The sequence below is a fragment of the Malus sylvestris genome, chromosome 2 (genome assembly GCF_916048215.2).
Source record: "Malus sylvestris chromosome 2, drMalSylv7.2, whole genome shotgun sequence".
In the NCBI taxonomy this organism is placed as follows: domain Eukaryota; kingdom Viridiplantae; phylum Streptophyta; class Magnoliopsida; order Rosales; family Rosaceae; genus Malus; species Malus sylvestris.
Genome location: NC_062261.1, coordinates 36,567,394 through 36,580,621, shown reverse-complemented (window position 1 = coordinate 36,580,621; position 13,228 = coordinate 36,567,394). Strand labels below are relative to the sequence as shown.

The 13,228-nt window shown below is 36.4% G+C and overlaps 3 protein-coding genes across 6 annotated transcripts in view; 1 reads left to right on the top strand and 2 right to left on the bottom strand.

The window, feature by feature from the left end:
• The first annotated feature begins 718 nt into the window (after positions 1 to 718).
• On the top strand, positions 719 to 5,154 carry LOC126613646 (cytochrome b5 domain-containing protein RLF-like). Of its 2 annotated transcripts, none has more exons than XM_050281228.1 (6): positions 719 to 907; positions 2,412 to 2,490; positions 2,659 to 3,019; positions 3,449 to 3,583; positions 4,225 to 4,275; positions 4,819 to 5,154. In XM_050281228.1, exons 2-6 carry the CDS (start codon positions 2,458 to 2,460, stop codon positions 4,932 to 4,934), a joined length of 696 nt encoding a protein of 231 aa, XP_050137185.1. In that variant the 5' UTR covers positions 719 to 907; positions 2,412 to 2,457; the 3' UTR covers positions 4,935 to 5,154. The 2 variants fall into 2 exon arrangements, with proteins under 2 accessions (XP_050137185.1, XP_050137186.1); XM_050281229.1 differs by lacking the exon at positions 719 to 907 and adding an exon at positions 1,082 to 1,153.
• Positions 5,155 to 5,448: 294 nt separating this feature from the next.
• LOC126613645 (uncharacterized) lies at positions 5,449 to 7,628 on the bottom strand. Its single transcript, XM_050281227.1, has 3 exons — positions 7,312 to 7,628; positions 6,448 to 6,945; positions 5,449 to 6,173 (listed from the first exon to the last, which is right to left on the bottom strand). The coding sequence occupies exons 1-3, from the start codon at positions 7,400 to 7,402 to the stop codon at positions 5,659 to 5,661; spliced, it is 1,104 nt and encodes a 367-aa protein (XP_050137184.1). The 5' UTR covers positions 7,403 to 7,628; the 3' UTR covers positions 5,449 to 5,658.
• Positions 7,629 to 12,297: 4,669 nt separating this feature from the next.
• LOC126613507 (putative disease resistance protein RGA3) overlaps positions 12,298 to 13,228 on the bottom strand; it is a 36,937-nt gene continuing 36,006 nt past the window's right edge. For 2 of the 3 annotated variants that reach the window (XM_050281187.1, XM_050281188.1), the window contains 2 exons: positions 12,817 to 13,058; positions 12,298 to 12,685 (listed from right to left, as the gene is read on the bottom strand). In XM_050281187.1, coding sequence (XP_050137144.1) covers positions 12,844 to 13,058 — 215 coding nt within the window. In that variant the 3' untranslated portion in view covers positions 12,298 to 12,685; positions 12,817 to 12,843. The remainder of the gene's footprint in view (positions 12,686 to 12,816; positions 13,059 to 13,228) is intronic. The other variant, XM_050281179.1, reaches the window with a different exon arrangement.

Genomic DNA, 13,228 nt, shown 5'->3' with positions numbered 1-13,228 from the left:
AGAAAAGCATTTTAGCCCATCTTGATAACAATCAAATGACACACATTCACTTATTTTACGACAGATGAATTTGTAAAACAACATAACTTCAACTCACGCATACCAACAAGTGCAACAAACTCTTATTTTAGTGATATTTCTCTATCCAACATTCGAGATATCAAGTTCAAACCCCCCTCCACTCCACGGTGATAAAAGGGATACTTAGTTGACATGCTAAGATCAACTTCAACCCTTGGAGTAAAACTCAAATTTTATATTTTAAACCTACCCCAACCTGCTCCAATCATTGGGCTAAAAATGAGTTTTAACCCAAAACTTAATTTTGGGGCAAATTTTAGCTAGGATTCTCCACTAGATTAATGGGCTGGCCCACATATGAGAGTGGATGCACCCAACAGAGTTCAAACGCGCAAGCTTCACTCGCCCAACAATGCATGCGCGAGCGCTAGCTAGATCCCACGCACGTGGGTGTGTCGCCCACCATTATCAGCCCAACGATTAATTTGACCATTGGATGTTACTACAGTCTAGATTCAAATTTATTTAACTTTTTGTTTTATATTTATAAATTTATTGAATCTAATTGTTGCGATGATCAAATCTAACAGTTAAAAAAATTAATCTAATAACATCAAATTAAATTCAATGACTAAAACAATTAAATAAATTTTGGGTATAAAGTACAATTCCTAACTTTCCTCCGCCGGATCGAGAGGGTGCACCGGTTGTCCCTTTTTTTTTTTTTTTTTTCAAAGAAAAGGCATTAGATTAGCTTATTCTTCAAGCTGACAATTACGGAACTTGAATCGCTCGACTCCATTCTGCTGTCTCGACGATCGCATACTGAAGACAGAGAGAGGGAGGGTGAAAGGGCATCTACATCAACCTGAATACACACTTGCGAGTACGTTTTTCTTTCCCATTTCTCATCTATTTGGATTATTCTTCGCTTTCTGTTTGGTTGCCGAGAAAGTTCGAGGAAACCACATAGAAAATTGAAATTTCAACAATAACAGGCAAAAACAATTGGAAGTCAGCGACTTGAGGTTCTGTGATGTAACTTTTTATTGTCATTGATTTGTTGGTTACCAGATTAGATCATTAGAGATTCATCTCGACGTAACAAATTCATGGTTGAATTGGTATTTGGGTATTTTCTGAATTTGGTTGTTATGATTACCATTTTTCCTGAATACAAGTTTTAGTTTAATTTCTGTGTTTTGAGCTGGGAAAGATTGATAATTGCTTAATTGTGGTGTGTGTATATGGATTAACCATTTGCTTGATAACTAAGAATAATGGGAAAGAAGATGTTAGATTAAAGTTTGGTATTGTGTAATTTAACCAAATTCAATTTCGGTGAATCGAAGAATTTTAGTTAGACTAGTGCGTTGTGGTATTTTTGATCGGCTGGAGCAATGGAGGTTTTGTTCATTTTGTTTTCTTTTTTCTGAAGTCCCGGGTTATGAATGATGTTTCTCAATTGCTGCCTTTCTAAAACTATTAGAGGGGGGGGGGGGTACTTAGTATGCCAATTGCTTTCTTCAATTGGATATGAATGTATAAGAACTTGGATTCAAAGTTATGATTATTGGGTAATGAGCTATTTGCTTGAAATCAATTTGGATACTGGAATGAAGTTGTAGTAGAGTTAATGCTTGGAATCACATTGGCTTTTGGAAATTTTGGAGTCAAAGTTAAGCACATAGAGTTGTTCCGTTTTCAATTAAATTGAAGTTTTGACGATTTTAAGCTTAGTGGATTACTCATTAGTCATTACTCCTTAGCTTATATGAATCATGGACTTTTGTCTGAACAATTATGATTTGTGAGTTTCTTAGAGTGATGACATACGAGTTTGGCCTGATACCCATCTCACTTCGTAAACACTAACGGAGATGTCATATATTTTTCTTGTTCCTTTAGTTGGACATAACATTTTTCGGTACTCACCAATTAATATATCTATAAAGTAAAATATATGTACTGAGAATTTTGTTTTATCTTTTTACTCTCCATAAATGGGGGTAAGGCTAGCCGACATTCACCTCTCCCAGACCCTGCCGTAAAGTGGGAGCTTGTGCACTGGGTACGACCTTTTTTTTTTTTTTTCCTCAGTCTTTAGGAGGTGGGAGGGGGAGCTTGACCTGTTTGGCTGAGTTTCCAGAAATATTTTTAAACATAGTTATCAAAAGCAGTAGTAAACAGTATTAATCTGTTGTGTATTCAAGATTTGTAATTGATAGGGTGTAATCAAGAGTCCTAATTGTCCCCGTTTCATGTATTTTGTCTTATTGGATGGTTATCATTTAAGTTTGGCTATCAGGCTATGGTACTATAGTATTTTAGAAAAGCCATCTCATGATCTTTTTGGTATTAAATCTGATGTTTATATTATCTTTTGACAGGAAAGATTGCTTGAAATAGTTTTTGGGAATTTCATTCGGCTTAGAAATGGAGAATGATAATGATTTCACTTTTTGTCAGGTAAGCGTTATATGTACATTTTGCTATCAAGAAAGTTATACCCTTGAAATATGCATTGTTTCAATGCATTATCTGCAGTGGTTTGTGTTTCGGGGATATGATTGATTGGCGCTGGGTTTTTGTATGTCATAATTCTATATTGATGTAAGGTCTGTGGTATATGTTCAGGTTGGTCCACCAGGCAACCAGGATGGTTATGAGACAAAGAAGCTCACTTCAGATATAGAAAACATTACCATAAAGGATGGATTGTCAAATGGAACTAGTAGTAATGAGAATAGAGGTGTTCTGTGGCAAGGTGGATTACCAGGAGGAGCCACTTCCAAAAAACAGGAAACAGTTGGTTCTTTGTCTGTCAGTGTCATTGATGCATCATCCATGAAAAAGAAATCTGAAGTTCCGAAGCAACTAAAATCAGGTGATGCTGGAAAGTCAGTGAAGCCTGCAACTCGTGCTAAAGTTCCTTTTGAGAAGGGGTATAGCCAAATGGATTGGCTCAAACTTACTCGAACACATCCTGACCTTGCAGGTACTTAGTTAAAAGTGCTTCGGCTGAAATTGCTTCTCATATTTCATAACTTTTCTTCTTCCTGCCAATACTTTTCTTGACTTTTTTTTCTTGTCATTTGTGTTATGGTAGCTATGATGCATACATAATCCTAAAGGCAATTATCAAAAGATATAAAGAAAATACTTTCAAACTTTGCACAATGAAATAAATAGAAGGTTGGATTGGGAGGGCTTGTATTTTAGCTCTACAAGTTTATTGAGGTTCCTAATTCATCCTTGTTGGAGAACATGTTTAGGAATTTTATGTACTCGTAGCAAGCCTATTCGTTGTGAATTTGTGATGCATGTTATTATAAGTTCAGGAAACAGCTTGTGATATCTAGGGTATTTTTAAGTGCAGTAGTGATTATATCAGGGTTAGCTTCTCAAGATACAAACTGTGTCTCAGGTTTAAAGGGACAATCAAATAAGAGGCTTATTTCACTGAATGAAGTTAAACAGCACCAAAAAGGAGATTCAATGTGGACTGTTCTAAAAGGCCGTGTGTACAATTTGTCTCCATACATGAGATTTCACCCTGGAGGTATGTACATATTTTAGTCTGTTGAAGTTCAAATGTTAGCTGGAGTGAGCAGTGTCATCCCAAGTGTATTGCTGACACCTTTCTCCATAAACCCCAAAATTTTAAAGTATTTATATCAGTAGGCATGTTTTATCGGGTTTTTGTAAGTCTTCTTATTGAAGTTTTATTGCTCCACTATGCCAACTTAGCCGACAAAATAAATTTAATAGGATGGGACATCTACCGTCTATGAGAAGTGCTATACCAGAAATCTGGGCAACTTTTGTTTCTTCTATATTTTTAATGAAGATTAGCTATATAAGGGATGTGGACTATTGATTTAAGTTGACTTCGTGATGTGGCAACTCTGAGCTCATTAATGACATAGGAAGAGTAATAAGGTAGAAAGGCAAAGCGTTTGCTTATAGGGCAATCTGATGTTAACAATATTATGTCTATATAAGCCTTTGCAAATGCATTACCACCAATATTATTAAATCCTTCATATTGCAATTGGTATAATTCTGTCACCAAAAAACTGCTTAGTGATGAGATCTAAGTACGATCCATAAATGGTTAACTTGCGAGAGTTTCTGTATGTATTATTTGGTCAGAACTGCATGACATACTATTCCTGTTTCTGACGATTTCTTTTTCTTCAGGTGTTGATATTCTAAAGAAGGCTGTGGGAAAAGACTGCACATCTTTGTTCAGTATCCTTTTCTATACTTAATTGGTTATGTGTTGTTGAGTCTTATTGTTCTTAAGCCTGACGTCTCCATGAAAACAAGATAATAGATTTGCTACCACCATATTATGTGTTGTTGGATGAGTTTTTATTTTTGGGATCCATATAGCGGGTTGATTAAATCAAACTCTTCCAATGGAACATAGAGCTGGTGGTGAGCAAATGTATTCTCTGCGAACAGAACTGCCCATAAAATTGTTATTTTTAGTGGGAAGTTTTTTTCTTTTTCTTTTTCTTGTTCACCAAAGTCCCTAGCATTTCCAAAACTTGAATAGGAATGTCTGATTCTCTTGGTTCCTGATTCATCTCATTCCAAGGAATGAGTTTAGGATCCCTGAAATCCGATGTGGCGAAATAACGCAACCAAAAAGGTTCTCCTAAGCCAGACCCAAACTTCAGCAAATCTAACAATGCCTACAAATCAGCAATTTGTGTGGGATCATCTTCATTTTATTTTAACTTCTTATAAAGTGCTGTTAACTATTGCTCCTTACTACATTTGCTTTAGATAAATACCATGCTTGGGTGAATGCTGAATTTTTACTCGAGAAATGTCTCGTTGGTACTTTAGACGACGGTGAAGGGCAACATTCCAATCATTGGGATTCTTCGGCCCCCTCATGATACCGGCAGATTGGTACATCAATTTATGTTCCTATTACCACACTGGACAATTTTATATTTTCATTTTCGAAGACACACCTTCTCACACATTGTACCATGTTGTCAAATTGAGATGTTGTATATTATTGTTTCATAAGCATTAGAGATGTTCTTACATTCTATGGAACTTTATTGCATGTTCAATGAAATAATCAAAAGTTTAATTCATGTTAATACATAACCCTTGATTATGAATGCTTAATGGTGCATATTACTGATTCCGTTATCTCGTTTCGATATGTTTTTGTTTTCGTTAGCTGCTGTAATTAGCAAGGGCAAGGGGTTCTTAACAAGCTGTGCAATGTGATTATCACACCATTAAACATCCAAATTTAGCATAAGCTACCAAAGAAAAATAAAGATCCTTCACAAATAAAGCCCCTTTTAAACTTACATTAATGTCCAAAACACTTGAAGCACCGTTTTGAAGAAAAACAGTCTAGATCCGGTTGTTATAGAATCCAACCTTAACTAGTTAATCGGTGAAAGATTTTTTAAGTTTATTCCTGAAAACTTTCATAAGTATAGTATAACAATATCAAACTAGCCCTAATTCTTTTATAACTGTAACACATCTGGCCCTCGTCAACGGCCAAATTTACAGAATGTCGGAATCATATTATCCGTTACACAATCTCTATAATGATGTTGTTGTTTTGTGGTGATATAACTAAAAAACTTGCATTTAAGCAACAGGGGAAACCTTAACTTCATCTAGGATAGGGCCGCAAAGAGCTCCATAGTCCTTGGTGTGGTAGAAGGAGCTGAAGAACGTGATTCTGGTCCTGATTGAAACCGCTTTGAACCTGAAACTGGCCGTCTTGAACCCGCCTTTTCCTTTGGAGGTGAAGGGAACTTTGAGCGTTTCCTTGCCGGCAAATGCTTCAACCATCATTGATCCATGGCAGCCGTTTCTTGCATCACCGACAGTGAATGAAAGGCTGTAGAGCTTGTTGGGAACGGTTCTAAGAACCTGGGCTATGGCACTTTCTCTCCCCGCAACAAGCTCAACTGCGCCCTTTCCAAATGGAACATTGAAATGTTTTGCGTCGATGAACTTTATGGCCTTGAGGGACTCGATGATCCAGCCGGGGAGCGGGGATGTCGCATCTAGTTGTTTTGGAGGGAGGAGTACACCATGGGAAGAGTTGAATAACCTGTGGGGAGCCTCTTCAAAGCCAGGGTTTCTGACCAAATTATCTGCAACGTCAAACATTCAATGATTTTGTAGACTGAACACTGAAATGTTTACCAATCGAACTATTGACATAGGAGCACAGTTCGATGCTTAAAACCTAAAATCAAAGCGATTAACAAATACGACACTAAAAACCTTAAGTCTAACCTTTAAGTGATGATTCTATACCCTAAAACAATCAACCATGTCGACAAATGAGATCAAACCGAAAACTCCAGTCGTGCACAGAGAAAGACCGAAAACTAGCAGAAACATAGTTATCTATATACAATTTACCTCTAGAGGGGTACACGGGGAAAAGCTCCTTGATAGCAACTGCATCCAAGAGTGGACCACAAGCAGGATCCTCTTGAATCCCAGGATTGTGAAAGGTCACTTTAACAGTTTCAGAAGTTGCTCTGAATCCCCAAGCGTAAGTGTCGCCGCCATTGCTGCTGTACAAGGTTTGCAGAGGAAGGTCCCCTGCCTGGGGGGGAACTGACACCCTCAAAACCTCCTCTTGGGCACAAGTCCTTGATGCCCCAAATGTTAGGGCATAAAGAGACCCTAGCTTGACCTTAATGGTCTGGGAGATTGAGGCATCATTGCCAAGCCTCACAGCATGGACACCATGAGCTACATCAAAGTACATTCCGCCGGGTTGCGGCCCCGCGGAGATGTACTCCACGAGGCCATCGATTTCCCATTTGGGCAGTGAATTTTTGCCTATGATAACTGTTTTCTTGAGGTCTGTTGGTTTTGGCGGTTCTTCAAAGTTGCCATTGGCCAAGAGTCCTGATTTAAACATGCAGATCACAGAGATGGCAAAAAATTGATCAGGAAAAAGTTTCTTGGAAAAAGTTCAAAAAATATTTGTGGGTTACTATAGTACTTAGTACTAACACCATCTGACGGTCATATATAACCCGCATTACATTATACCTGACCGTAGCGTAGGGTGATAGTACTAAGTACTTGTAAGTATTGCAACCAATTCTAGAAAATAGAGTTTCTTTTTTTTGAACAAATAAAAAAAAAAAGAGTTTTAAGCAAACAAGATCAGTTCATAGAGAAAATGCTAAAACTAGTAAAAACTTAAGACAGTTCAGTAAAACAGATGAGAGAGAGAGAGAGAGAGAGAGAGAGAGAGAGAGAGTTTACCATCCAAAGGCAAAGCTGCAGAAGCAGGATTAGTGAGCAGCAATGCGAATGCAAGCAAAAGTGAGAGCAACCCAGTAGCCATTTTCACCATTAGAATGGTAACAGATGAGAGAGAGAGAGAGAGAGAGAATGTGTTTGTGTTTGTTGCGGGAGAGAGAGAGGGAGGAGGGTTTAGATTTATACAAGTGCGGAGGATAAGATGGGGAAATGGGAAAGAAGGAAAGTTATTGCAGAAATCGCGTTAAGAAGGAGGTGCCACCTGGCAACCTGCCTCCAAACCTCCTTTTAAATTCGAAGAACCCTCTTCCGAGTCTTCTTCTCCCTTTGTTGGGTTTGTGTGACTGTGTCTGGTTGTCCTCGACTTCTGGATTCCTGGATTCCGCAAACCGCCTCTCTCTCCGTAATTCATGCTAGTACTATTCTTGTAATTTTCATCCAAGTTCCAAAACAAGAGGGAAAACGTACAAAGTTGTGTTGACTACCAAGAGCGTAAAACTACAAATCGAGGTTTAGTTAAGTTGACTAGAACTCTGTGTTTTTGCAACTATATTCAAGTTTGAATTAAGTTCGAATTCTACTCTAGGTCATTGACAATCCACATCTTCAAAGAAACGCAGCTACATGTAGACTGGAGGTTGCCTTAGCCTCAATGTAATTGGCTTACAAAGATTTTAAACTTTCATGTTATTGTACTAGAAAATGGTTAGCAAATGTGTTATTAACGCCTCTTCCTCAAATTCGTTAAGCTTGGTTTGCACAGTAAAGTTTCAACATTCATGTCATCATGTCTGACTCTAATACCTAAGTTATTAATGTAAAGCAAATAATTGTTTGGCGATATTCACATCCTCAATGTGTGTTTTAGTTTTATATATTAACAGGAACAATAAGGTCAAGCTTGCCAAGTTTGGAAGTTTTTTATTTATTTTTTATTTTTATTTTTTTATGTAGAGTCTCTTTTGGTTTAGGTCTTGAATCGTTTTGGGAAGGGTAGTTTGCTTGCTTAGTGAAATGCTAAGGCACTATCAATGAAAGGCTTTTGCTAGAGTTATTGTGAAACGGATCCATTAGTGTCAGATAAGAGCAACATGATCTTTGATACCAAAAACTAGTTTAACATTTCTCATGAAAAAGCCAATACATGCAGTGTGCATAATACGAACCTAAAGTATTAGCTTGTTATTTTATATGATGTCTTGTATCAAAATTAAGTAATTTTGCGACAAAATAATTGAAATTTTGGGGTTTGAGTTAGGTTATATTGATAAATATTAAACAAATCAAATTAAATAAGCATTAAGCTAATATAAATCAAATTAGGTCCACTCAAAGTTGATTGATTGATATCCAACATATGATCTGTGGATTAGTACGGTCATGGATGTCTTTTTGATATGCGGATAATACCTCGGGGATCGCGGCGTTGCGGTGGATGGTTGTGTGTGATTCTGCTTTTGGAGGGTCTGACGAAAATGGCTAGCAAAGATATGTCAGATTCTGTTTCTAAATTCATTATTTATTTGGTTTTTTAATGCTTAGTATAACGGTGATAATATTCATATTCATTTATAAGTAAGAGATTTTATAAATAGTTATTTATTACAGTGATATAGAGGAGTGTTGTTTTACACTACAGTGTAGGTTCAAATCCCATCAATTCTCTAATCTAACAAATTTATCATTTGACAAAACAAACAAAAATCGATATTATCAAAAACAATTGTTAATATTGTATGTTAAAAAAAAAAAAAAAAGAGTCTGCTAAATTAAACTCAGATGTGTGGGATCATCAGTCAATTTATAATCTAGGACTTTGGCCTTTTTAGGAACCGACGCACTAACCTCAGTGTGAAAGAGATGTGTAAAAAAATACAAATTAATTAAAGAAACAAAAATTAAAACAAGAGTAGAACCTTTAAATATCTAAATATTTACAACAGAAATATATATAATGTAAAACATGAGAAGATATGAATTACAAAATTACTAAGAATAATCCATACACTAATAAGAGAAGATTACGCTACTATGTCTCGACGTTAAGAACTCCTCTATTTTGTAACTATAAAAATTTAATTGTGCACATAATTTTTTTCATTTTAATTGTAAACAATGAAGTGCACAATTAAAATTTTAAAATACGAGTAACAATTTTCTTTTATTTTTTACTCTGTTTATTTATTTATTTATTTACTTTTAGTACTACTTGCATTTTCCATATAAATTAGAAGAAAAACTAACGAAAAGTCCAAAAAAAACTTTAGTTTTAATGAAAAATGACAAATAAAGGTGTAGTGAATATCATCAAGGAAAGGTAAAAATGTGATTTTTCGTTAAAAGTGAACAATATCATGAATGTTTCAGCTAAAACTCCCTAAATTATAACATTAACAACAAAAAGATGGAAAAAAAAGTATGTATGAATATTTTGGGACCTACTGCTACATCTTAGCATTATGGATTATAGTGGAAGGACTGGTGGATCACTGAATTTGCCTTGATGACCTAATGGACCTATCAATTGTTCAATATTAGTTATTGCTTGTTAAGACTTAGGAATTATGTGATGCCACTTTTTGTTGGATGAGAGAAATTTATATCGACTTTATGACACATTTAGACCGGAGTTGAGGTATGCTGGCCGACACCTAAAGGTAGCGTAGCCAAAAGGAAAGTGACGTATAAAATATGGATAAATTAAAATCGAAGCCAAAATTTATTTAAACTAACAGAGGGTTTAAATATACGAAAACATTCCACGCGACGTCACGAATCCGTACACGTCGACCATGCGCCTCCACAAAGCAGCACGTGCTTGCACGCGTTGACAAATTCCAAGGGAATATTCTGTTAACTCTAATGGACATACTTAATGACGTCAGTAACGGCGTGAGAATTCTGTTAACTTTAATAGAATATTCTCCTTCCTCCCCAGCTTTCTGGTCACCGTTGCCGTGCATCCGTCGTCGCCTGGTTCGCCGGAATTTGAAAAAAAATTGGCTGGGTTTTTGTAAAAACTTTAAAATTCTATTTGGCCAGATTTTTTGTAAAATTTGGCCGGATTAGTGGTGAGGATAAGAGCACGATGGTGGTGGTTTGAAGTTCGATATGTGAGGTTTGATGATGGTTCTTTGTTGTTGTAGAGAGAAAAGAGGTACAGTGAGAGAGAAAAGAAGAAGAAGAGAGAGAGAGAGTTTCTGATTGTACAAGAGAGAGTTTCTGATTGGGTGATAAAAAATAGGGAGAAAGGTGGTTGGTTGGTGTGGTAAGTGAGGGACCGGTTTGAAAATGGGAAGGGGTCCAAATCTTGTACAATTTAAAAGTACACAAAAATCTAGCTCACCCTATCAAAACAGTGTTTCCAACTCTAAATAATCCACACACGCATGTACAATTTTATCCGTTGTTACCCGTTGTTAACGTACTTTAATTAAAGTAACTTTTTCGTTACAAATTCGGTTCGGGTCTAACTTGTGCTCGCGCGTTCATAACAACAAGTACTATTTAATTACGATAATAGGAAGAAAAAAAATTTAAAAGCCGAACAACAACGCCCACGTTGGATTCTACTTTGCCAACAAGGGCATAATCATCATTTTACATAATCGGGAAGGAAATTACAAGGAAAATTAGGGACGGATCGTCACACTTTTAATCTAGTAATAATATTATGGAAAAAAAAATTTACTTACGACATTGTATTATTAGGTTGATAAACTACAATAACGGTAAACTTATTTCACGTAAGTCATTCTTCTTTTAAAGGCCTATCCTATTAGTTTTTGTTTTGTTGGAAGAGTGTCTTTTTGGAAGTAAGAAACAATGAAACATAGTTTTTCTAAAGAAAACAATGAACAAACAAACAAGTGGCATTTTTATTCCTACCGTTGGAATGAGGTCTATGTTCGAACGCCCCCTTCTCCTCATATAAAAAGAAAAAAAAAAACAGAGAGAGAAAAAGGGTAACAACCAAATGAACGAGGTTAATAATTGTAACCAAGTTCGCATGCGCTGCATAAATTAATAAGTGAATGTATACACACCAAAATTCAGTGAGGCCTTAATGGTAACAACCTATAGCCGTTACATTTAATTCAGTGAGGCTTAGTGGCAACTTGGCAAGTCATAGTTATCCACCAATTAGAGGTTATGAAAAATTTTACCTTATATGTGGTCACAGTCAAGCAGACTCACCAACTCACTAACTGGGGTTATCGAACTTGGAACTTCCCACATTTATTTATTTATTAGAGAGCTGCAATTCTCGCCCTTACCATTGGACCACTTGTTGTGGTTGCTAAGTTACATTTAATTCACACGTGTATATTGGGGGAGATGTTTGAATTTCCTTCCTGGAACCTGGAAGGCTCAGTTATCTTCTCCATGAATCCGTTATGTACAGTTAGGTGTTAACAGTTAATGTTCTATTCAAAAGCAACATATGCTCTTCAAACAATTAACTTACCGCATGCTTGTGGAAAACGATACACGTAGGCCATAAATTCTTAACCCTTCCCTTTTGTAGCTAAGCAAATGTGGCTTAGGCCATCTAACATGGTTTGCACGACCGTCTTCTTGCACTTGAGTTTTTAAAATTAGAATAGTGTATAACATAAATCGCCTCATAAAAACATGTAAATACATGTGTGTATTTTCTCTTTAAAATAAAAGTCACCATGAAATAACTGAAAATTAAAACTTGAGTATTACTAAGGAAAGGTTTCTTGTATCACTTGGTATCAAAGTGGGTTCAATTCTATTCCGTTCGGTTTTTTACCGGAACTAAAAACCAAACTGAAATTACTGTTCGATTCGGCTCGGATTTTTTCAATTTTTTGTTCAGTTCAGTTTATTTTCAATTCGGTCTATTCGGTTTGGCTTGGATTTGGTACATTTTAAGATTGTAATCTTCAAAGCATAACAGATAAAGTCATATTTCACCCTGTAATTTATACAACTTTTTTTTCTTTTGATAAAACCTCGGCGGTACGAGGGAAATTTTATTGATAACGAAAAAGAATGTACACCTAGTCAGGGGGGACATAAACCTTACCCCTCATAAAATAAAAAAAATAACAAAAAGAGAAAAATTACATGAAAAGAAGGGGGGACATAAACCTTACCCCTCTTGAAATAAAACAAAGAAGATATATACAAGGAAAAGAGCAAAGTTGAGAAGTAAAAGAAGTGCAGGCTGCAACCATTTGATACACATACACCACCACACTGTTGTGCGAGCGTAAACAATTGTAGAGATGCAAGCATAAAGTTTCAACGAGGAACGAATCTTGAGCCACCAACATAGAAAGGGCGCTTCGGTTAACTGAATGAATGGTTTTGATTTAGTATCAGACGATCAGCGTATCACCATTCACTAGTAAGCAAAAACAAATAAGAAAATAATTGTAAGATTATTGGCATGGATTGAGAGACAAATATGGTCTGGATATTAATTTGGAGTAATTGAAGTGCAAATAAGAAATCAGAAGAAGTTAGAAAAGGTACCTGACCATGACGCCAACTTCTCTCTGGTCAAAAAACTTCTCTCTGGTCAATGCTTATATTAGGGATGTGAGCAATCTTAGACCAGTCCTCACCTCTTTCTTTCTCGCATCTTTGCCTTAATAAGCTGGAGCAGTAGAAAATACGCAGTGTCTCTAAAGAGATGAGGCGACACATCCCTTCTGGCAGTGATGCTAAATTAGGGCAAAATCCAATGACTAGTTCGGAAAGGGATGTGAGGTTACCTATTCCTTCCGGCAACTTTATCAAACGATCACACCTATAAATACGGAGAGTACGAAGGCTCTTTAGGGATTTCCACTGCAAGAAACTCTCATCCTCCTTCCACAAATCCAGCTCGTTGCAGCAATCTATGTGAAGAAAATCAAGTGTGGTGAGATGTTGGACGCTCGGA

Coding starts and splice junctions, on each gene's coding strand:
- LOC126613646 (XM_050281228.1), top strand. CDS start 2,458: ATGGAGAATGATAATGATTTCACTTTTTGTCAG. Junction 3,020..3,448: donor AACACATCCTGACCTTGCAG/GTACTTAGTTAA, acceptor ACTGTGTCTCAG/GTTTAAAGGGACAATCAAAT. Junction 4,276..4,818: donor AGACTGCACATCTTTGTTCA/GTATCCTTTTCT, acceptor CATTTGCTTTAG/ATAAATACCATGCTTGGGTG.
- LOC126613645 (XM_050281227.1), bottom strand. CDS start 7,402: ATGGTGAAAATGGCTACTGGGTTGCTCTCACTTTTGCTTGCATTCGCA. Junction 6,946..7,311: donor TGCAGCTTTGCCTTTGGATG/GTAAACTCTCTC, acceptor TGTTTAAATCAG/GACTCTTGGCCAATGGCAAC. Junction 6,174..6,447: donor CCCCGTGTACCCCTCTAGAG/GTAAATTGTATA, acceptor TTGACGTTGCAG/ATAATTTGGTCAGAAACCCT.